The sequence below is a fragment of the Malus domestica genome, chromosome 11, assembly GCF_042453785.1.
Source record: "Malus domestica chromosome 11, GDT2T_hap1".
NCBI lineage: Eukaryota > Viridiplantae > Streptophyta > Magnoliopsida > Rosales > Rosaceae > Malus > Malus domestica.
The window spans coordinates 5772212-5793586 of NC_091671.1; the positions used below are offsets into that span (position 1 = coordinate 5772212).

The following is a 21375-nucleotide window of genomic DNA, read 5'->3' on the forward strand; positions in this document are numbered from 1 at the left end:
ATTAATTATGTCATGTTCTGCTCACCAAAGAAGCTAAATAGAAATGTGCAGTGGACACGAGTTTAGCCAAGTTAGCTATGCTTCTCTCTTCTGCATCCGATTTTGACCTCTCTTATGCACACATCTTTTCGACGTTTACACTTTTCAATTTTTTAGTCATTGAATCGAACAAATAAAGAATGACCAAGAGCCGGAATTAAGATGGTGAGCATGAGCCATGAGATGAAAATTAGCGTATAAAAATCATTACCGTGGTTAAACTAAAAAATAAATACCTAACTCCATTAGTTTATATTAAGATTTTTCTAGTTGCAAGAAGCTTGTGAGTTGGTTAAGAGCGTTTTTGCAACCGCTTGCATAAAAAATAGGCACCCAAATTTTAGACCAAAGTCCAAATAGGGATCAAACTATTAGTTACTACATCCTGTGATGTATATACAGGAATGGCCAATTATCGGGTGCCACGCATACCCCAATACAATACGTGGCGAATTTCGATTATTCAAACCACGCCCATATGACAAAGAAATATATCATCCGGGGGTTCCATCATCTTCCCTTACAGGTGCATCATCTTCAAGCCAAAAATGCTTAGGAAATTGATGTGAGCTAAACATCTGTTGCCTCAGACAATTGCCTCTTAAGTTCCACAACAAGGACTCTGCAGCAATGACGCCACCATATTCAAACCAAAAAAGTCAGTGCAGCACATATATAGGTGAATTACGCATTTGTGTTTGTAAAGAAACTCATCCGCACCAACATAAAATCCACCATATTCAAACGAAATCAGAATGATGAAAAGAAAAGAAAAAAAAAACATCGTCCAAGGGTTACCTCGATGATATGTCTGTTGCACCAGCGTGAAGATCACTAGGACATCGGAAGAAAACTAGAAAAGCATGCCACGGCTGTTAACTCATGCCAGACAGGCTCAGTAATTCTACTTTACAGTTACACACCACAGTTTGCTCGCTGCTGCATCCGCAAAGGCCATCAATGAGTCTGTCCTGGCACATTGTATCAACAGATACTTAGGATTGATTTTACATAATTCTTGATAACTGATGCTGATTCACGCGACTGATAAATGGTAAAAAAGAATACAGAACAGTTGAATAATGCATCAATAATACACATGAGCTATGAGTCTGCAACTTTGATTCTCATAACTTTCAAAAACATTTCTTCTTATTCTCTGCCCCTCCCTCCCCACTCACTCTCTGTGTGTCTCTCATCAAGAAGTTTATGTTGGAGATAAATAAAAAGAATGAAACGAAAAGAAACATCAGAAAACACACCTCGAAAGATTTAACTACCCACATCTTTCCATTTGTCAGCTGCGATTATATGATCGGAACCACAAGGGCATAAAGTATCAACGCAAGCTTCAAGCTGGTATCTGAATAAAGAAAACGAGACAGCCTGCCAATGGAGAAGGAGGAAAGTGTGGATGCAAGTTTGTGCCGCCTATGTCGAAAGTAGGCTTCTGCAGACCAAAATAAGCAGTATTGATGGTTTTTATTATTTTTGATATAAGAAACATGCATGCTTTCAATAAGAGATCAATGAAGTCCGAAACCAGAATGCGGATGCAGAGATGTTAACATATAACAGCACCATTTTCCCCTAAAGTCCAGGAATACAACATATTCCAAAAGTTCTTGGTCAAAAAATTGTGAGTTTTCGAAGTACCATATATTCTATAAGTGAGAAACAAATTGACAATTGCAAAATTTGTAAGAGATGAGAAAGAAAATGCAGAGATGAGAAACAAATTGCAAAATTTGTAATTTCTGAAACGTTAATACATTATTCGGTTATGAAAGAGTACCTAAACATGTTGCACTTTTGATGCTTACTATGCTGGATTGATCCTCTTCATACCATCCGAAAATGTTGAAGATGTAGGGATAATCTGTCTTCTTTGCTGCAACGAAACATTTTATCAATATGCTATGATTCTTATTTCTATTATGTCTTTTATTTTTCAAACTATTGAAGTTAATTAGATGCAAAATACCTGAGACTCAAATGCCGAAAAGCACAACTTTGTATGAGAGAGACAGAGCTCATATGATGACTTCGTCGTTTATCCGTATGCAAGGAATGTGAGATATCTTGGCCCAATCTTCTCCCGTCTTATCCTCATACCTTTTCTCCAGGGCGGAACAAGAGTAGATCTCCAGGCAAGAAAGAGATGGCGGCAAACCGTTTTCTGGCAGGAATTGGAGTTTTGGACAGTCAGAAATTCGTAGCTTTTGAAGAGAAGTGAGGTGTAGAAGTCCCTCTGTTGGAAGGAATTCCAGACTTGGGCAACGAGAAATATTTAGAAATTGAAGAGAAGTGAGGTGTTGAAGTCCCTCTCGTGGCAGGAATTCCAGACTTGGGCAATCTTCAATACGTAGCCAGTGAAGAGTAGTAGGGAGCAGGAGCTGTTCCTTGAGCAACGGTGCCCAGATCTCGCCAGCAATTGTAAATTGTTTAAGGGAGACAAGTCCTTGTAATCCCCACTCCACTGAAGGCTTCACTTTGTCGCAATGTGTAACCTTAAAATATTGCAGGTTGGGAGGCAAACCCCCTTGGGCAAATGATACAAGATTTGGAAGATCCCAGATATGCAATCGTTCAAGGGCGGTGAGGGTGCGAATTCGTTCGGGGAACGACTTCAAACTCTTGCATCCACTGACTTCCAAATCTCTCAAGTTTGTGCCACCCATGTTAGGCTTCTGTAGTTCAAAATAAGCAATACAGTAAGAAAAAACTGCAGTTGTAACTGGAAAAATAAACATTTAGAGTCCTCCAGAAATTAGAGGCAGGGGAAAAGGATACAAAGAGGTTTACCCCCATCTGTTTTCTCACACTCCTACTACATATGAAATTTTGAAATGCCTGCTTCTTGTGATAGCTATTCAACATGAATGCCATCTCGGATGCTTTTGCTTTACTTACATATCAGCTCAACAAACTCCCCTAAATGCAGAGATGAAAGTAAAATTCAATGGACAGATTGATCATTGATGATAAAGAATGAACAAAACTAACTATTACAGTTTTAAATAGATCCGATTATTGTTGCTTCGTAAATTAATTCTCTCTAAGAAGTATAAGATTTGTAAATTACATTAACATGAATTTATTTTTTTAATTTTTAAATGATATGCAATCTATATAAAACAGAGATATTGTGAGGGACAAAACTGAAACATATATTCAGTTAACATTTGTTAAAACGAAGCATCATATCCTCTGCATAAGATGTTACATGGTAAGAGAGAACGTAAATTAAAGCTCATCTGCAGTATTCAATTAAAGATCTATTACCAGTTTACATTTGTAAGGAAAAGCGTAGATACACCAACTTGAAGATGATAATGGCATTGAAAGAAGATGAGATATCAGGCCACCGTATTCAAACCACGCCCATATGACAAAGAAATATATCATCCTGGGGTTCCATCATCTTCCTTTAGAGGTGCATCATCTTCAAGCCAAAAATGCTTAGGAAATTGATGTGAGCTAACATCCGTTGCCTCAGACAATCGCCTCTTAAGTTCCACAATAAGGACTCTGCAGCAATTACGAATTTGTGTTTGTAAAGAAACTCATCCGCACCAACATAAAAGCCACCATATAAAAACGAAATCAGAATGATTAAAAAAAAGAAATCGTCCAAGGGTTACCTACATGATATATCTCTTGCACCAGCGTGAAGATCACTAGGACATCGTAAGAAAACTATAAAAGCATGCCACGGCTGTTTACTCATGCCAGACAGGCCCAGTAATTGATGCAAGCTAGCATCTGTTCCCTTGGGTAATTCTAGTTTACAGTTCCACACCACAGTTAGCTCGCTGCCGCATCCACAAAGGCCATAAATGAGTCTGTCCTGTCACATTGTATTAACAGATACTTAGGATTGATTTTACAAGAGTCTTGATAACTAATGCTGATTCACGCAACTGAGAAACGGTAAAAAGAATACAGAACAGTTGAATAATGCATTACACATGAGCTACTGAGAAACTTATCTGCAGCTTTGATTCTCAAAACTTTCAAAAACATTTCCTATTCTCTGCCCCTCCCTCCCCACTCACTCTCTCTCTCTCTCTCTCTCTCTCTCTCTCTCTCTCTCTCTCTCTCATCAAGAAGTTTATGTTGGAGATAAATAAAAAGAACGAAACGAAAAGAAACATCAGAAAACACACCTCGAAAGATTTATCTGCACACATGTTTCCATTTGTCAGCTACGATTATATGATTGGAACCACAAGAGCATAAAGTATCTACGCAAGCATCAATCTGGTACCTGAATAAGGAAAACGAGACAGCCTGCCAATGGAGGAGGAGGAAAGTGTGGATGCAAGTTTGTGTAGGCTTCTGCAGACCAAAATAAGCAGAATTGATGGTTTTTATTATGTTGATCAATATGTGTCTTCTTTGCTGCAAAGAAAAAATTGATCAATATGCTATGATTCTTATTTCTATTATGTCTTTTATTTTTCAAACTATTGAAGTTAATTAGATGCAAACTACCTGAGAGTCAAATGCCGAAAAGAACAACTTTGTATGAGAGAGACAGAGCTCATACAGATATGATGACTTGTTTGCCTATCTTTATTAAAGGAATGTGAGATATCTTGGCCCAATCTTCTCCCATCTTATCCTCATACCTTTTCTCCAGGGCGGAACAAGAGTAGATCTTCAGGGAAGAAAGAGATGGCGGCAAACCGTTTTCTGGCAGGAATTGGAGTTTTGGACAATCTTCAATAGTTAGATATTGAAGAGAAGTGAGGTGTAGAAGTCCCTCTGCTGGAAGGAATTCCAGACTTGGGCAACGATAAATATTTAGATATTGAAGAGAAGTGAGGTGTTGAAGTCCCTCTCGTGGCAGGAATTCCAGACTTGGGCAATCTAAAATACTTAGCCGGTGAAGAGTAGTAGGGAGCAGGAGCTGTTCCTTGAGCAACGGTGCCCAGATCTCTCCAGCAATTGTAAATTCTTTAAGGGAGACAAGTCCTTGTAATCCCCACTCCACTGAAGGCTTCACTTTGTCGCAATCTCTAACATCAAAATATTGCAGGTTGGGAGGCAAACCCCCTTGGGCAAATGATACAAGATTTGGAAGACCCCATATAATCAATCGTTCAAGGGCGGTGAGGGTGCGAATTTGTTCGGGGAACGACTTCAAATTCTTGCATCGATGGACTGACAATTCTCTCAAGTTGGGAGTGGGCAATCCTCCGTCCGGGAAAGACGCCAGATTTGGACAGTTGTGGATTTCTAGCCGATTGAGATGGCTTAGGTTCTGATCAACTCCTTCAATAGAAAAGGATTCCAGATTCTCACAGCCATGGATTTCAAGAGTTGAAAGTTTGGGGAAAACGCCCAACGGGAAGGACCTCACTGAATCAAAACTCGTGATAATCGCCAAATACTCAAGTGACGACAATTCGGCCATCATCTCATGAGATAAGAACTCTAATGACGACACGGTTGGGCAATCCTCGAACCTCAAACTTCGAAGATATTTCATTTTGGGCAGGCACTGTATTGCATCAAAATTAGAAATTTCAAGTGTGGACAAGAACTTCTTCTCTACTCTCTCTATTAATGGTAACAGACCTGGGCATCCACCAATCTCTATTTCCAATGAATTCTGTAAGTAGTCCATGTTAATACTGGCCCATTCATCATGCAGATGTAGATCTCCACACCCAAACACGCTAAGTGTTTTCAAGCAAGGAAGACGATTGGGCAAGTATCCTCTCAGCTTCGGACAATTCCATATTCTCATCTCCTGGAGACAAGGAAAGTCTGAACATTGACCTCCACTTCTTCAGAGACCGAAAGGGCTGAATTACAGAAGCTCCATTAAGATCACCATAGAATTCATCACCAACTTTCGTAACAAAATTCATCCCTTCGATGCGTAGCTTTTTAAGAATGGGCAGCTGCCCAAAACTTGGCAAGGACAAACAATACTTACAATCACTGATACACATGAACTGTATGTTCGAGAAGGAATTAGAGCTTCCTAACCAATTTGGGAAGCTGAACCCTCCATAGAATCTGATAGTCAGTTTCTCCAAATTTGCAGAAGGTTGGAGCTTGTCAAGCACATCTCTCTCCTTTTGGGAATCATCGGCTTCCTCCACACCCCATGCCAACTCTAAGTCCTTGAGTTCTTTCTTATCCTTCAAATTGGCTTCCAATGCATCCACAACATGAACTCCATTGTGCAGCTTTGAAATACGAAGTCTTCCTTGAAGATGCTGCAACTCCCTTAATTCTCCAATGCTAGACCCGGTAGATTTCCCCACAACGAAATCAGTTAATGTTCTCAAACATTTTAGTCTTCCAATTTCCACCGGCATCCCTTCTATCTTTGTTCCACTGACATCGAGGTAATGCAAACTACTCAATTCCCTCATATCTGCTGGTAATTTAGTAAGGGAGCTGCAACCTGCCAACGTTAACTTCCGTAAATTTATCAATTTTCTCATGTCTGCTGGCAGTTCAATGAGAGCATAACAATCTGACAGCAGTAACGTCTGCAAATTGTAGAGAGTGCAAACTGCACCAGGTAAGCTTACAATTGCCGTCTCGGAGAGATCCAGGTAGCGTAGGTGAATGAGATTGCCCACAGAATCAGGTACTTCAGCAACATTTAGATAACGCGACAATGATAAAACCCGTAAACGTTTCAGGGATGGCAACAAATCATGTAGAAACTTTTTACTTATGTGGAAGAAGAACAAGTCATATATTGAGATAGGTAGGAAGGTCCGCAGAGACTTTGCCCCATCTAATGGCTCAAATTTTTTAGCAGCATCAATTTCTCCCATAGCATATGACAAATGACGAAGTCTTTTAACTTCTTGTGATTCCCTCTCTTCCAGCCTGAGAAAAAATCCCCTAGACATGAACTGACCCAAGTCGTTAAGAAGATCATGCATTGTGAAACCATCCTCCCCTGATTTTTGAAGTAGCGATCGTGATACCAGTTCATCAAAGTAACTTCTAGCCGTCTCTTCCATTCTTTTCCCGTTAAAACCTTGTGGAATTAAACCTTCCGCCATCCAAAGTAGAACCATATCTTCCTTCTTGAACTGATAGTCTTTTGGAAAAATTGAACAATACACAAAGCATCGTTTCAACTGAGCAGGAAGATAATGATAGCTCAACCGTAGGGCTGGAAGGATATCACTTTTATCATAAGGTAGCTCCCAAAGACTACTATTTAACAATTTATTCCATTCCTGGAAGTCTCTCTGGCAACGTAGTAGACCCCCGAGTGTTTCTGCTGCTAAAGGCAAACCATTGCACTTGTGTGCAATTTTCTTGCCAATTTCTTCCAAAGTTGGATGTGCATTGTGGTTTTCGTTTCCAAACGCATGTTTTGAAAGTAGCATCCAACAATCTTCATGCGACAAAGGCTTCAAGTGTTGAATGGGCACATTTTTCATGAGAGATGCGACATTTTCACTTCGTGTTGTCACGATGACTTTACTTCCCCTTGCCCCGGAATTAAAAGGAGTTTGGAGGCACTTCCAATCAAAATATTTCTCATTCCAAAGGTCATCCAACACAAATAAGAATTTCTTTCCCTTCAGTTGTTCTCTAAGTTCAACTTGAAGCATATTCAAATCTGTCATCATACAAGGTTTTGAAGTGACCGACTCGAGAAGAGTTTTAGTCACCCTGATAGCATCATAATCTTCTGAAACACATGCCCAAGATTTACGGGTAAAGTGATCTTTCACCTTATCATCATTGTAAAGGGCTCGAGCAAGGGTCGTCTTGCCAACCCCGCCCATACCAACAATGGTGATGATAGATACATCATCCTCGCTTGCATCATCAGAGAACAAGACTTCTGATAAATTTTCTTTATCTTTGTCTCTTCCATATACAAAAGGTTCATGAATCAAGGAAGTTGTTGGAGTTCTTTGTGAAACCTTCCTCCCAACAACTTCTGTCAGACCAAGGGCAACCTTCTGTTGCACAAAGCCATCCAGCCTTTGCAATAACCCTTGTATCTCAACATTCATGCTTTGATAAAAATGACCACGAGAAGTAGAGAAGAAGCTCCACACCTTGTTGGTTAATTTGTCGGTTTGACCTTCACCTTCCACCTTGCATCGCAAAGCTTCAGTGTCGATCTCATCCAGCAAGTCCTCCGCGTCCAAGACAGCATGCTTGAGGTCGTCCAGCCAGCCTCTCACAGCAGGGTTTGAAATTTGCTTCTCTTCCGCATCGTTGAGCACTGCATAAAGGGTGAGCAGCGTCGTCTTCAGTTTCATGAGGAGGGGTTCATCCAGCTTCTTCTGCCGGAACAAGTCACCGAAGTCGGCTGAAGCAATTCTGTCACACAGCACCTGGATGGAAGCGGAGATCAAAGCCTCTCCAATCAAAGCGGCGGCCATTTTTCTCTTTGGTTGCTTAGTTTGCTAGTAGCTCAATGTAGAAGAAAAGGCTTTTGAGATTATAATTATCGATCTCCCAATTCGTAAAGAACTTGTTATTGGTCAGTTGACCCAAAAAGATCTGTGATTGGTCTGTTGACATTAAAAGAACTTGTGATTGGTTTGTTGACCATAAAAAGTTGTCCGATGGACCCAGATCCGGATCTTTTTATCGGTGGCCTGCGGACGAAACATCGTGGCCGTTGATTCAAAGTACATGGAAATCGTGCGGCCGTTAAATTTCTCAATTTACACAAACAGCGAGGCTCTGCTTAATGGTTTCCAGGTGGTGCTTCTCATGAAAGACGAGGTGCTATTTTTCTTTTCTGTGAGACAATAAAGAGAGAATATAAATGTTTAGGGGTTCCTTAAAATTGAAATATTTAATAGATTTTCTGTTATTTTATAATTCAATGTTAATTTTTGTGTTAATATTATAAAATTTTATATAAAATCATAAAGTCACAACTTTGAACCCCAAATATACAACATGGAGCAGGGAGCTCTTGACAAGCTGATAGCGGACTACAACACCATGGATATATGGAATTTCAATGAGAAATATGGAGATCTGTGGGATTTCACTGTGACCGTGAAGATGGAAGATATTATGAAGAGATAAAAATTCATGTGTAGTAAATTCCGCCATAATTAATATGGGATTTCTAAAGTTCTCAACCAGCTTGAGCATGAAAGGTATATAGCTATCAATTTAGTCCTCTTTTTGTTGCTTCCTTTCTTTCTACATCGGCTTTTTGACTTTCTTGTTTACATATTACATGAAAGGGTGAGATTAAATTTTGTAAACTAAATGATGTGAAAATTGATAATTAGATTATTACTTAAGTGTTGATTAACTGCTTATTTCTTGTTGGTGACACATCATTTACTCTGCGAATTTAGTCTACAAATTTTATCTGTCTAGCATTACCCAAGAAAAAATAATCCCCTCGCCTATTGTCAATAATTGGTCGAGTGCAATGATAGTTAGGTCCAAGATGTTTTCTTTAAAAGTGGTGTATAGGATTTGGTGTATATGATTTGTTTAGATTAGATAACTTACTAGATTCAATCAATATGGAATGAAGAAGTGGGTGCCCACTCACATAGTTTTCCAAGTGAAAAGAAGAAGATGAATTAATTATGACGAAAACTTGTCCCTCCTAATCTCCACAAGATTGGTAGGATTGGAATAGATAAGAACAAGTCCACCCGTAGAGCAAATGCATGTAAGTTGCCCTTACTATTCATTTTGAATAGCTCATCATAGTGCATGTTACAGTTAAATGGCTACTCAATTAACTTAGTCTCCCTAACAATTATTAGTGAGAAGCATTTAAAAAGCAATTTATAGAAGAAAAAAAGGGTAATGTAAGGGAGATTAAATTTGTAGACAATTTTGTAAACTAAATGATGTGAAGGTTAATTATTAGATTAATACTCAAGTGTTGATTAACGTGCTTATTTCTTATTGATAACACATCATTTAGTTTGCAAATTCAGTTTACAAATTAAGTCTATCTAGCATTACCTAAGAAAAAAATAATCAACTCACCTATTGTCCTTAATGATCGAGTGCAATGATAGTTAGGTCCAATAGGTTCTCTTTAAAAGTGGCTATAAGGGTCATATTTGTTAAGATTGTGGCCTCATTTGGCATATAGGATTCGTTTTATGGTTTAGATTAGATAACTTACTAGATGAGTAATGTTAGGGAGAATAAATTTTTAGATAAAATTTGTAAACTAAATTATGCGATACTAATAGGAAATGAGCACGTTTATCAACACTTAAATAATAATTCAATCATCAACTTCCATATCATTTAGTTTACAAAATTTTGTCTACAAATTTAATCTCTCTAGCATTACTTCTTAATAGATTCAATCAAATATGGAATGAAGAAGTGGATGCCCACTTACATAGTTTGTCCAAGTGAAGGTATAAGATGAATTAACTATGACAAAAACTTGTCCCTCCTAATCTCCATAAGATTGGTAGGTTCGCAATAGACACGAGCAAGTTCACCCATTTTAGAAGGGCAAAGGCATGTAAGTTGCCCTTACTATTCATTTTGAATAGCACTTGCCTTTGTGCAACTCCATCCGTTTGAAAAATGCCTCTTTCTAGGTCAAGCAATTAGTGTGTCTGTAATGTAGTGTTCCCCCTTCAATAAGTTAGAAAAATAGTTATTATTGAATATTAATCACATTCCACGTTACGAGTACATTTATATATTCCTAAAACAACTCCTACCTTCATCAATCACTCCTCTCTGTATTTGTTTCTCTCACTCACAGCACACACCACCCCACCTTCACAATCTAAAACGATGTCGTAGCACTGAACGACGAACGCTGCGATTTGGAACAACGATCGCCTAGGGTTTGAAACAACGCGACAAGGACGTACATGATCTGGAACAACGAATGCCCAAATCCTCAAGGAATTACGATTTGCAGACCCAAACGGAAGAGAAGGAAACAACTTTTATCACTTTCACCCTGAATTCATACAGGTTCCCTTCAATCTGATTACGGATTGGTATACGCGCCCTAAATTCATACGGGTTCCCTTGCGTCAAGGGTATTTTGTAACAGTGAGGCAACTCTTTACGTAATCGTGATACAATAATGGATCGGATGTGTTTATAATAGGCAAATTGTTTCATAAATAGAGAAGCCATGTTTCGGTACCACATTTGCCCACAAATAAAATTCAAGACCCTAAAAACAAATCAAGAAATTATATCCAAACAAAACGTCATCGGCTTATATCAAGTTATTTTCACTGACCTGTAACTTACTCCCAAGTAATCAAATAGGATGGGAAACCCTGTGACAACAAAACAAATCATACTGAGAATAACAAACCACTCTTCCAACCTTCAAACATGACCCTAAAATCTAACCCGACTTTTGACGACGACGTCGACGACACCAATTGGACAAAACCATAGACCCATAGAAAAATACCGTCCCTCTTCACTCTTGATCGTCTTTCTTCTCTTCCTTGGCAGCAGGTGCCTTTTCTTCTGCCTTCTCCTCAGCAGGTGATTCTTCTTTTACTGCATCGCTCTTCTTAGCTGCAGCAGGTGCCTCTGCCTCAGACTTCTCCCCAACACTCAATTTATCGAGAAGCCCAGCAGCTTCAGTGGCTTCTTTGCTTTCTTCTTCAGGACTCTGGGATTCAGCAACTTCTTGAAACTTCTCCATGAACAATTTGTTATCTGATAAAGAAAAAAACAATCAAACATCGATAAGCTACTTGCGTGATGATGGTTGGGACCTTGTACCAAGATCTGCTATAAACACATTTAACGCTTGACGAGAGATGAAAATGAGGAAAATGAAACTGAATGGATGATGCTGCAGCGAAAGAACCACTGCAAATGCATCATGGCTATAGGAAAAGTTTACATTGGATCCTTTCAGAAGGTAGACATCTCCCAAAGCTCATACTGAATAATACAATATTATTAACGCAGTACCAAATAATTGAGATGGTAGGAAGAATCTACTCCCAGAAATAATGCTACAGAAAAATGATTCATTCAAATCAATACACATGCATGTCAGAGAAAGTATGGCAGAGGATGTCATCTCCTTCTTATTATATGCTTAAGAAAAATAATGCTCTAGATCTATGGTTCTATACATGCTTAAGAGAAATAATACAACTTGTGTTGCAATTTAAATCAAGATCCGTAGGCAACAGATCTGCTAATTTATGGTTTCCTCTATATCTTGACAACGCTCCTGAAAGCTAAGATTTATTTACTCATAAAGAGAAACACCTAGGACCTTGAAGTCTCAGAAACTGATTAGCCTATATACTTTATACAGGCAGCACCACTACATAGAAGCCTTTGAATTGGTGCCGACTTTTCCTAATATAAACTCAAGTCAAATCAAAGACCATAACTCTCTCTAATCAACGAAAAACTCAAATCTATTTTGTTCACTCTGTTATTCCCAAATATTCATATTCCCACGTTCCATAGTACATAAGGGAACCTAATTCACCACGACTAAGTGCACTACTGAGAGATATTCAGTAAAACATATTTTGGTCCAACACTGACTTCAAAAGCTCTAAAGTTCATAACCTCTTCAATTTGCAAGCAACATTAGTGCAAGGAAGCCAAAAAGTACAAATTCTTACACAGGTTTCAACATGCAGGTAAAGTTTCTAAACGGTAAAAATGTGTGCTTTACAGCCTAATTGGAACCCATCTCCGTAAGTTTTAAGCTTAGTTAGAATGTACAATTCCTCATTGCAGTGAGGTGATCATAGCTTTACAAAAAAGAAAAAGGAAAAAAACCCACTTTAAATATATGATTAACACCAACACATTCTGTAAAAGAGACATTTTCATTCAAGTATCAGCAAACACGAGAAGAAACCAAAAACAACATCCATACAAAAGGGTTAGACCTAAACTATTAACATCCAATAAAAAGAGAGCAAGTCATGGTGTCCCACATATACACATGTCCAACTAGTACATCTTTTCAAAGTTAGTAATTTCAATGTTTAAATGTGGGTTTTGTATTGGTTACTTTTTTTTGTCAGCAATGTATTAGCTACTTACTGGAAAGCATCAATTGGTACACTCTCAAGTCATAGCAATTACATAAATAAATTAACTCAAATGTACATCATCAAATAATACATAATACAGATATACATATACGTATTATGACTGAATCTAGTCAGACCACTCATCAGAAACAACTTCAAATCAAATTGTGATATCAATTGCATCCCTCTTTAAAGCCACTATCAAACATTCAACTCTAAACATTAAAAAACAATATCTTATTGAATCGGACAAAGGTAATTAGAAGAATCGAAAAATTATTAAATTCGGATATTTCATGAGTTCAAAATAGCTACAGATTACATACATAGACAAAAGTAAGAGACAGTACCAAGTATACTACCATCTAATATCAAGCAAAACAAAAAAACAAGATTACGAAAAGATAAACTTATAAAGTAGACTAAACAAATTAACTCACTTTCAATTGAAGCAAATCTAATGCAGAAAAGCTCCTCCTTCAATTCCCCATCAGCAAAATCGGTTGCATGCCAAACACAGGACTTCTCATTCCCTGCGTGCTCCTGGACTGTCATCTTCGGTAGAACTGCAGTTAACAACGTAACAGAGCACAAGCAAAAATATTCAAAACCCTAAACCCAAAATAATAACCTGTGTACAATTACAATGGTATACATAGACTATGAGAGACTAACCAAGATGATTGGCGCATATCTTTAGGGTTTTGGATTGCCGCATGACAAGGCGGACTTTTCCAGACTTCTTGTGCTTGAGAAACTTGACAGTGCCGGCACCTCGCTCCTTCCATTGATTACCGTCTTTATCAAATCGGTAAAGCTTCGCCTTCCTATTTACACAAACAAAGCAGACAGATTAATAAGAATTTAAAACGTTCAGTGCGCTAATCGAATCGAATCAAAACAAAACCCTAGCTAGGTTTTTCCAGATCGGAGTAAAAAGCAAAAAAAACCCTAGTATTCGACGAGAAATGAATCGGGGGAAGAGACTTACAGATCGAGGATGGCGTCCTCCTCTTCCTCGCCGGTGGTAACGGCGACCTCCTCCAGCCGAACGATCGGAGCGACCTGAGCTCCGGTGTCCTCGTCGTCGCCGGCGAGTGGTGCCTCCTCGTCGTCTCTGTGCCCTGGATCGGCGCTCGACATCTTAGAGAGAGAAGTAGGATGAGTAGTAGAAATAGGAGTGAGAGAGAGAATTGGGGGAAGGGGATCAGGGTTGAGGGTTATAGGGGGTTTTATAGTAGTAGGAGTGTGAGCGTGAGTAATACGCCATTCAATACATGGACGACCAAGGCCCAAATCCTTCAACCCAAAATAATTTTAAATTCCCTACCAAACAATTATTATTATTATTTTTTATTTTTGAAACAAACGATATTATATACACTAAAAAGAATGAATATGAGTTTAGTTTCATAATATGTTAGCAATAATATGATTCAAATTTGTCTTTGGCAAAATTCGAACATAAGACCTCACACTTATAAGCAAAGAGGAATACCACTATACAGTAGTACTAAGTAGCACCAAACAAAATTTTTTAATTTAAAAAAAAAACAATAGTTATGCCATTCAGTATTGGTCTGATTGTATTCTTCTTCACTTGTAAGCAATAAGTTTTAGGTTTGAATCTTGTATATGGTGAATTCGATACAAAATTATATTGCTCATTGTGTGGTTTAGCCGAACTCCCCCTCCCCCTAGTGTAACATATATAATTGTACTCAAAAAAAAAAATAATGAAAATGACTTGAAAACTTTGAGTTTTAATGATAAAGACAAAATAAAGGGTAAAGTGAATAGTACCATGATTGGCTTAATAGTACCAGGATTGACTTTTTAGTGTAAAAATATGATTTTTAGTTAAAGTGAATAGTACCAGGATTGACTTTTTAGTGTAAAAATATGGTTTTTCGTTAAAATGAACAGTACCGAGTGCTTTTCGTTAAAGTCCCAAAAAAAAAACACACACACACACACACAATAGCTCTCTTTGTTCATAAAATAAAAAAATAAAAAAAAAATAAAAAAGCAACCAATAGTTCTCAAGAGATACTTAAAAAAATAAAAAAAGTTTTAGAAAGTTTTTTTTTTTTTGGATCAAAATGGTATTTGAGATAGGCAATAACTCCTCACTTTGGTCTCTGAGAATTAAAATTGATAAAAACTGGTCACTAAGTTTGTCTACCATTCATCATTTTAGTCATCGTGTGAAAATCTCTCCTAAATAAAATATAATGGCAAAAATACTCTTGATTTTTGTTAAATCATTTTGGTCCATTATTTGTTAAATTGAGAATATTTTTGTCATTTTTGTTCTTATTTAACAAATATTTTTAATGGAATGATCAAAATGATTGACACTCAACAAATTCTATGACCACTTATATTAATTACAAATATCAAGAATCAAAAGTGAAGAGTTATGTCAATTTCAATAATCATTTTAATTAAGATGTTTTTTGAAAAGATAATTTTATTTTACATTTACTAAAATATGCGTATGAGAACCATTTTGTTGCTTAACATTTCTATGCATTTACTTACACCTAAAAATTGGAAAATAAAAGTTTTCCTGTAAAATTTGTAATCAAATATAAAAAAAATAAAAAAAATAAAATAAAGAATCAGATCAATTGGGAACACTAGCTGATTCAATTCCTTTTACTCTTCATATTTCCCTCTAGTTAAAAGAGTTCCAAAACACTGCAACAATGGTGGGGTTTGCCCAGCTTGCACAGGAACACAAGAACAAAATATCAGAACGCTATACCTGAAATTTAGCAACAGTATCAGGAGTAAGGAGCATACCCATTGGAGATTCCGCAGCAAGCTCTGCAGCCCCCTTAGACTTTGTCTGAGAAAACAGTTCTTCGAACCGCTGGACAACCAGAGCACGACAACCATATGTTTTAGTTTCAAGAACTACATCACCGCGTACTGATTTCCACAGCATAAGGGGGAAAGACATGCACCAAAAAACGCACACAAACACACTGTCGTTACTGTCTGCAGGCCACCGGTTTTGATCAAACTAGAACACAAGATGAAATAATTGCCATTGATATATGATAAATACAAGATGCCAACAAAACGCTGTCCACTGGTTTGATGAAACAAAAGCAATCTTAATTATTGAAATCAAACGGAAAACCAGAACGTCCACACACTTCAAACATATATTTTACAACAGTGCCTCCATGAGGCCCTAATAATCAAGCAGCAGATGGGGCGGAGATGAATTCGACAGCGCCAGTCTCGGAAAATGCCGCTTCGGGTGGCTCCACGTTAACTTGGTCTGTGCTCTTTTCGGCCTCAGCTGAAGTCACAGTCTTCTTGCAGTCCAAAGAGTCATCACTGTATATCTCCCACCATTTGTTCACCAGCATCTTAACATCTTCCCTCTCCATGTTCTCTTCCTTCCCAGTGTAACTCCATGGCTTAGACCCCTGAACCAAAAATATAAATGTCACACTCTCAAGTTAGTTGATTAAAAAGAACGGACGTGAGTCAATAATATTACAAAACTCACTAAAGGTTGTAACGAGAACTCACATTAGCACAATAGTTAACAACTTTGACCCTGTCAAGCTCAACGGCCACTGGGTGACGCCAGAGCATGGGCAGCATAAGGTTGTAATGTGGAGCCAAGGCCACCAACTTGTCCTTGAAAAACACGTTCAGAAGATCCTGCCAAAAAAAAAGCACATAAAATACAAACAATGATTCAATAACACTTTCCTTTTTTCAGTACTGTCGGGTGTCGAGGTTCCTTTAAACTGTCCTTCTTCATAGGGATAATAAAATTATATGGCGAGAGAGATAAAATTACCTGCTCTGCAAAAGCGGTGGTACGAGAAGTCTGGAGGGTTTTGATGAGGTCACTGTAGGTCACCAAGCTGGGCTCAAACACAAACACGCTAGCATTGAAGTAAAGAGGAGGTTTGGGGCCCAATGTGGGGTCCCACTGGACCTTGTTGGGCCACTGCTGGCAGTGCCCAATCTTGTGATGTGGACTGTGGCTCCAAGAGTTCTCACAGAAGCAGTCCAGTGCCGCATAGAAGTAGGAGTCAGGGTAGTCGAACATGTGGTCAATGTTCTCAAAGACTAGGACGTTTCCGTCCAAGAAGATCATTTTGTCATACTCCTCAAGCTGAAAGTTTCAATCAAAAGGTAGGGTTCAGATCCCATGCAAAATCTATCTACTAACAATTAATCAAACATTAATGAAATAAATAAATAAACCTTTACCGCCCAAATGCGAAGCTTAAAGTAATTTGTGACATATGAGGCCCTGAACACCGGCTCAATCTCTTTCACTGTGCAGCCATGGGAGGCCAGAAGCTTGCGATACTCTTCAGACACATCCGGCAAGACAACCACAACCAGGGGGTACTTGCTCATCCTTTTTTTCAAGCCCTTGGCCAACCCAACCACACCGAACAAAGCCTCGTCATAGTCTCCAGCCAACATGGTCACATAGGCCCTCCTGGGTTCATTGGCTGCCGAGAACGCACCTTGAGCTTTCCTAATGACACAACACATGAGAGAGAGAGAGAGAGAGAGTTAGTCCAGTTAACCAAATAAAACAAGAAAAGACGAAAAACAATTGGAGAAAGAGCAATTAACTTACAGATCTATGTGCATGATGGCAAGCCGACGACGATAGGTCTGAGATCGGATGTCATCGTCGTCGCCAGCGAGTGGGAACTCCACGAGGTCTCTGTGGGGATTGGCGCTCGACATCTTTTGTAGACTTGTAGTGGGAGAAGGGTTAAAGCTTTGGTATTTGTTTTGAAGAGAAAGGTTTTGGATCTCTCGAGCTCGAGGTTTTAAGCTATATAGCTGATGGCTTGGAGAATGTTGTGCTTTTGAGGTAGGGGTGGTTGGGTTTATATAGGGAAGGAAATGGTGAAACTTAGGTTTAACTATGGTTAAAGACGTGAGTTGGGGGTATTAAACGTCCCTCAAAGATTCCCAGAAGAAAGCTACATTTTCAACCCATATGGCAACTCATTTCACTTTGGGATATTCTTTCTAACGTAGCTCACGTGTCCAGTTGTATGGCGTGTGACCTCGTAGCAGACGGCCGACCTTCCTTCTCCTACAAGCAAACAAACTCCCTGTACGGCTGACCTGTGCCTCAGCCCTTTTGATTTCTTTCTCCATGCTCTCTTGTGCTGATCAGTTTGTGCTGAGCAGTTGGCTCCCTCTCTTCCAAGCCCCATTTTTGAAACCCTGAATTTCCATATCCTCTCCCTCTTCTCTCCTCCTCCACCCACCAACACCATACCTCAGCCTCCATCTCTCTCTCCCTATCTCTCTCTCTCTCTCTCTCTCTCTCTCTCTCTCTCTCTCTCTCTCTCTCTCTCTCTGTCTCTCTCAGTTCGGCTTTTTCTTTTCTTTTTTAGGCATCGTTGTCATGTACAAAAGTTTGGCATGCGGTCGGTCGGTCGATCAACATATGTATTCGTCTCTGATATACCAAAGCAAAAATAAGACAAACAAGAGGAAGTTTTTTTATAACCATGTTTCAGTACGTGTTATGCAGCTGAATATGCAGCTGAAAATAGATTATACTTCCTCTAATTCTATTGTAAAAGATAAAAACGGAATTTGTGGGAAGCTGAAGATAAAAATGGAGCATCCGACAAAAAAGTTTCAAAAAACAAAGAATAAAATATGAGTAATGCTATTTATGTCAGGTTTTTATACCATGTTTTCATACTAAGTTAGGTGACATCTGATGTGGCCAGCCACGTCATTTAAAAAATTTGCAAAACCAAGGAAATGAAAGAGAAAGATTCCTCGTATACCACAATCATCATTTAATTAATTAGTTTTTCTTAATTATTAGTTTATTAAATAATGAACTAAATTTAAAAATTTAATTAAGATGTAGCTGTCTATATCAATGCCAGCTAAGGTGATATAAAAATATGATACAAAAACATAGTATAAATATGATTACTCATGAAACATGTTTAAATATAACTCCACTGCCAGCCTACCACCCTAACCACCAACCAGAGATTGATATGCCTAACAAGTAACCGCTCCTCCTACTGTCCGTGTCCTCGCCGCCTGAATGTTGACATCACCACTGTGCTCATGCTTTGCCATGTTGTATACGAGAGACACAATTAACTTTGTAGAAACTACAGTAGAGAAAATTAGCTGTTACCCTCCATCAAAGATTTTTCCTAAGTATAATTTTTTTATACTATTTACAGGGGACGATTTAAACTCTGAACATATTAGGATAAAGAGAAATACCTTATTTACCATGGCAATCCACCTTTTGAATTTTTTTTTTAAAGTGTGTTATTAGTAGCTTTTTGCTACTTAGTACTACGGTCTAGTGACATTCATCTTCACTTGTAACTGAGAGGTCTTAGGTTCGATTCTCGGTAAAGGTAAATTTGAACCACATTATTATTAGTTAATTATGAGGCTCACCCCATTCTTCCACCCCTTAGTGTAGCTAATATCGTTTGTTCAAAGAAAATAACAGCTTCTTTGGTTTTTATACTAGAATATTGTGAAACGGATTTGAGTCATGTTACATAATTGTAGTCATAATTATAAATCGAACTTATTATTTTTGTGAGTTGAGCTCGAGACCTCTTACTTACAAATAAAAAGAAATATTGTTAGATTGTAACGTTATTTGTTACACTCTATGAAGATTTTTTTTAATACATACGATATTATCTACCCAAGGGATGGAGGAGTGAGTAAAACCTCACAATGAGCTAGCTATAATAATTTCGCTCGAATTCGCCTTTGGCGAAAATCGAACCTAAGACCTCACAAATGAAGAAAGATATCACTATACTATAGTACTTAGTGACTAAACTCTATGAACATATTAGCTAATCATATTTTTCATATTGGAAACTTAATATTTATGTCATATTTCTAATTAAAGTGTGGTCTACTTAGATCATAGGCCGTATTTCTTTTATTTTCCTTTTTTTTTGTTAAAAAAATGGATATAGGTAGGATATTATTTTGGTAGCACCAACAAAAGAATTATGGGAATTTTAACGAAAAGTTTTCAGTACTGTTCACTTTAACGAAAATCACATTTTCACACTAAAAAATTAATCCTGATACTATTCATTTTACCATTTATTTTGTCATTTTCGTTAAAAATCAAAGTTTTCAAGCGATTTTCATTAATTTTCCTAAGAATTATATCCAACCGTTGTATATTTGATTATATTAAATAAACGTAAGTATCGTAGTTAGTTCCTTCTTCAATTAAAGAACAAAAAATATTACCTTTTAACATGAAGACGAATCGGTTGTTGGAATTTACCTTTGATCAAACGAAGAATCTATGAGAACAAAAACTACATTTTGGGTTTGGGATATTGTGGCAGACGGTCGACCTTCCTTGTCATACAAGCAAACCAACTCCCTTCACACGCTGCCAACATTCCCATTTTTGTTTAAGAAAAAAAGTGCAAGCATTTTCGCCTTGGATGAATTTGTTTTTAATCTAGTTCCTTTAATTTAACCGTTATCTACACAGTGCAAGCATAACAAATATAACTTTCTACCAACATATTACCGCAGTGAAATGATATCATTTTTTTTCACTTGTAAGTGAAAAATGTTCAATACAAATCTTATGATAATGAGTTCGAGTCAATTTATTCTTATTCCTAATGTAAATATATCGTTGTATCAACAAAACCAAATATAACTTTTCTTGATTTTCAAATGAACAATGCTTTGGTGACGTTATTTTAGTGACACAAAATTGTATCTTAGTTTCACATTATATATTATTATTAACATAATGATATATTCATATTAAAGACTATGAGAATAAATTAATTTTGAACTCGCCATCCACGAAATTAAAATTTAAGACTTCTCACTTACAATAAAGAGGAAATCATTAAACAACCGTAGTAATAAGTGATTAGTTTCAACTTATTAGAAGAAAACTTTCATGACAAATTGACATACAGAATGTGACCCATAGTAAATTTTTTTTGGGGAAAAAAAATAAAAATCAACTAACAGGCTGGTAATTTGCTTAAAAAGAAGAAAAGAAAAGAACAAAGAAGTCAATCTTTTTAACTTTGCGCTTAATATGCTTAATTAATAAGGAAAACTAATGAAAAGAGTTTGAAAATTTTGAGTTTTAACGATAAAGACAAAATAAAGGGTAAAGTGAATAGTAATATGATTGACTTTTTAGTGTAAAAACCGAAAGCTTTTCGTTAAAGTTCCCTATTTAATATCAATCAGCTTGTTAGCTGACCTTTTAATGTATAATAAATAACTAAAAGACTCACTTTTTTAACAA

At 37.5% G+C, this 21375-nt stretch overlaps 5 protein-coding genes across 10 annotated transcripts in view; all 5 read right to left on the reverse strand.

Moving 5' to 3' along the window:
* Positions 1 to 327: 327 nt before the first annotated feature.
* LOC103412814 (putative disease resistance protein At3g14460) lies at positions 328 to 5674 on the reverse strand. 5 transcript variants are annotated; one of them, XR_011573259.1, is made up of 5 exons: positions 2024 to 2698; positions 1835 to 1930; positions 1302 to 1489; positions 838 to 1005; positions 328 to 661 (listed from the first exon to the last, which is right to left on the reverse strand). XR_011573259.1 is itself a non-coding variant. In XM_070808267.1 (5 exons), the coding sequence occupies exon 1, from the start codon at positions 5672 to 5674 to the stop codon at positions 4586 to 4588; it is 1089 nt and encodes a 362-aa protein (XP_070664368.1). In that variant the 3' UTR covers positions 328 to 661; positions 838 to 1005; positions 1302 to 1489; positions 1835 to 1930; positions 4537 to 4585. The 5 variants fall into 5 exon arrangements, 3 of the variants coding, with proteins under 3 accessions (XP_070664368.1, XP_070664369.1, XP_070664370.1); XR_011573258.1 differs by having other exon boundaries at positions 838 to 1010; XM_070808267.1 differs by lacking the exon at positions 2024 to 2698 and adding an exon at positions 4537 to 5674.
* LOC139187494 (putative disease resistance RPP13-like protein 1) overlaps positions 3186 to 21375 on the reverse strand; it is a 54886-nt gene continuing 36696 nt past the window's right edge. Inside the window, exons 2-4 of the mRNA XM_070808266.1 lie at positions 4310 to 4443; positions 3688 to 3884; positions 3186 to 3570 (exon numbers count right to left, since the gene is read on the reverse strand). The gene's annotated coding sequence lies outside the window, so the exon portion shown is untranslated. The remainder of the gene's footprint in view (positions 3571 to 3687; positions 3885 to 4309; positions 4444 to 21375) is intronic.
* On the reverse strand, positions 5727 to 8429 carry LOC108174518 (putative disease resistance RPP13-like protein 1). Its single transcript, XM_017335576.3, has one exon. It carries the CDS (start codon positions 8427 to 8429, stop codon positions 5727 to 5729), a length of 2703 nt encoding a protein of 900 aa, XP_017191065.3.
* Positions 11114 to 14294, reverse strand: LOC103412812 (ran-binding protein 1 homolog b-like). Of its 2 annotated transcripts, XR_011573261.1 has the most exons (5): positions 14044 to 14271; positions 13728 to 13879; positions 13493 to 13618; positions 11342 to 11697; positions 11114 to 11269 (listed from the first exon to the last, which is right to left on the reverse strand). XR_011573261.1 is itself a non-coding variant. In XM_008351339.3 (4 exons), the coding sequence occupies exons 1-4, from the start codon at positions 14193 to 14195 to the stop codon at positions 11453 to 11455; spliced, it is 675 nt and encodes a 224-aa protein (XP_008349561.1). In that variant the 5' UTR covers positions 14196 to 14294; the 3' UTR covers positions 11114 to 11452. The 2 variants fall into 2 exon arrangements, 1 of the variants encoding a protein (XP_008349561.1); XM_008351339.3 differs by having other exon boundaries at positions 11114 to 11697; positions 14044 to 14294.
* Positions 16085 to 17891, reverse strand: LOC103447632 (galactinol synthase 2-like). The gene is made up of 5 exons (XM_070808270.1): positions 17683 to 17891; positions 17301 to 17577; positions 16882 to 17202; positions 16605 to 16739; positions 16085 to 16498 (listed from the first exon to the last, which is right to left on the reverse strand). The coding sequence occupies exons 1-5, from the start codon at positions 17793 to 17795 to the stop codon at positions 16265 to 16267; spliced, it is 1080 nt and encodes a 359-aa protein (XP_070664371.1). The 5' UTR covers positions 17796 to 17891; the 3' UTR covers positions 16085 to 16264.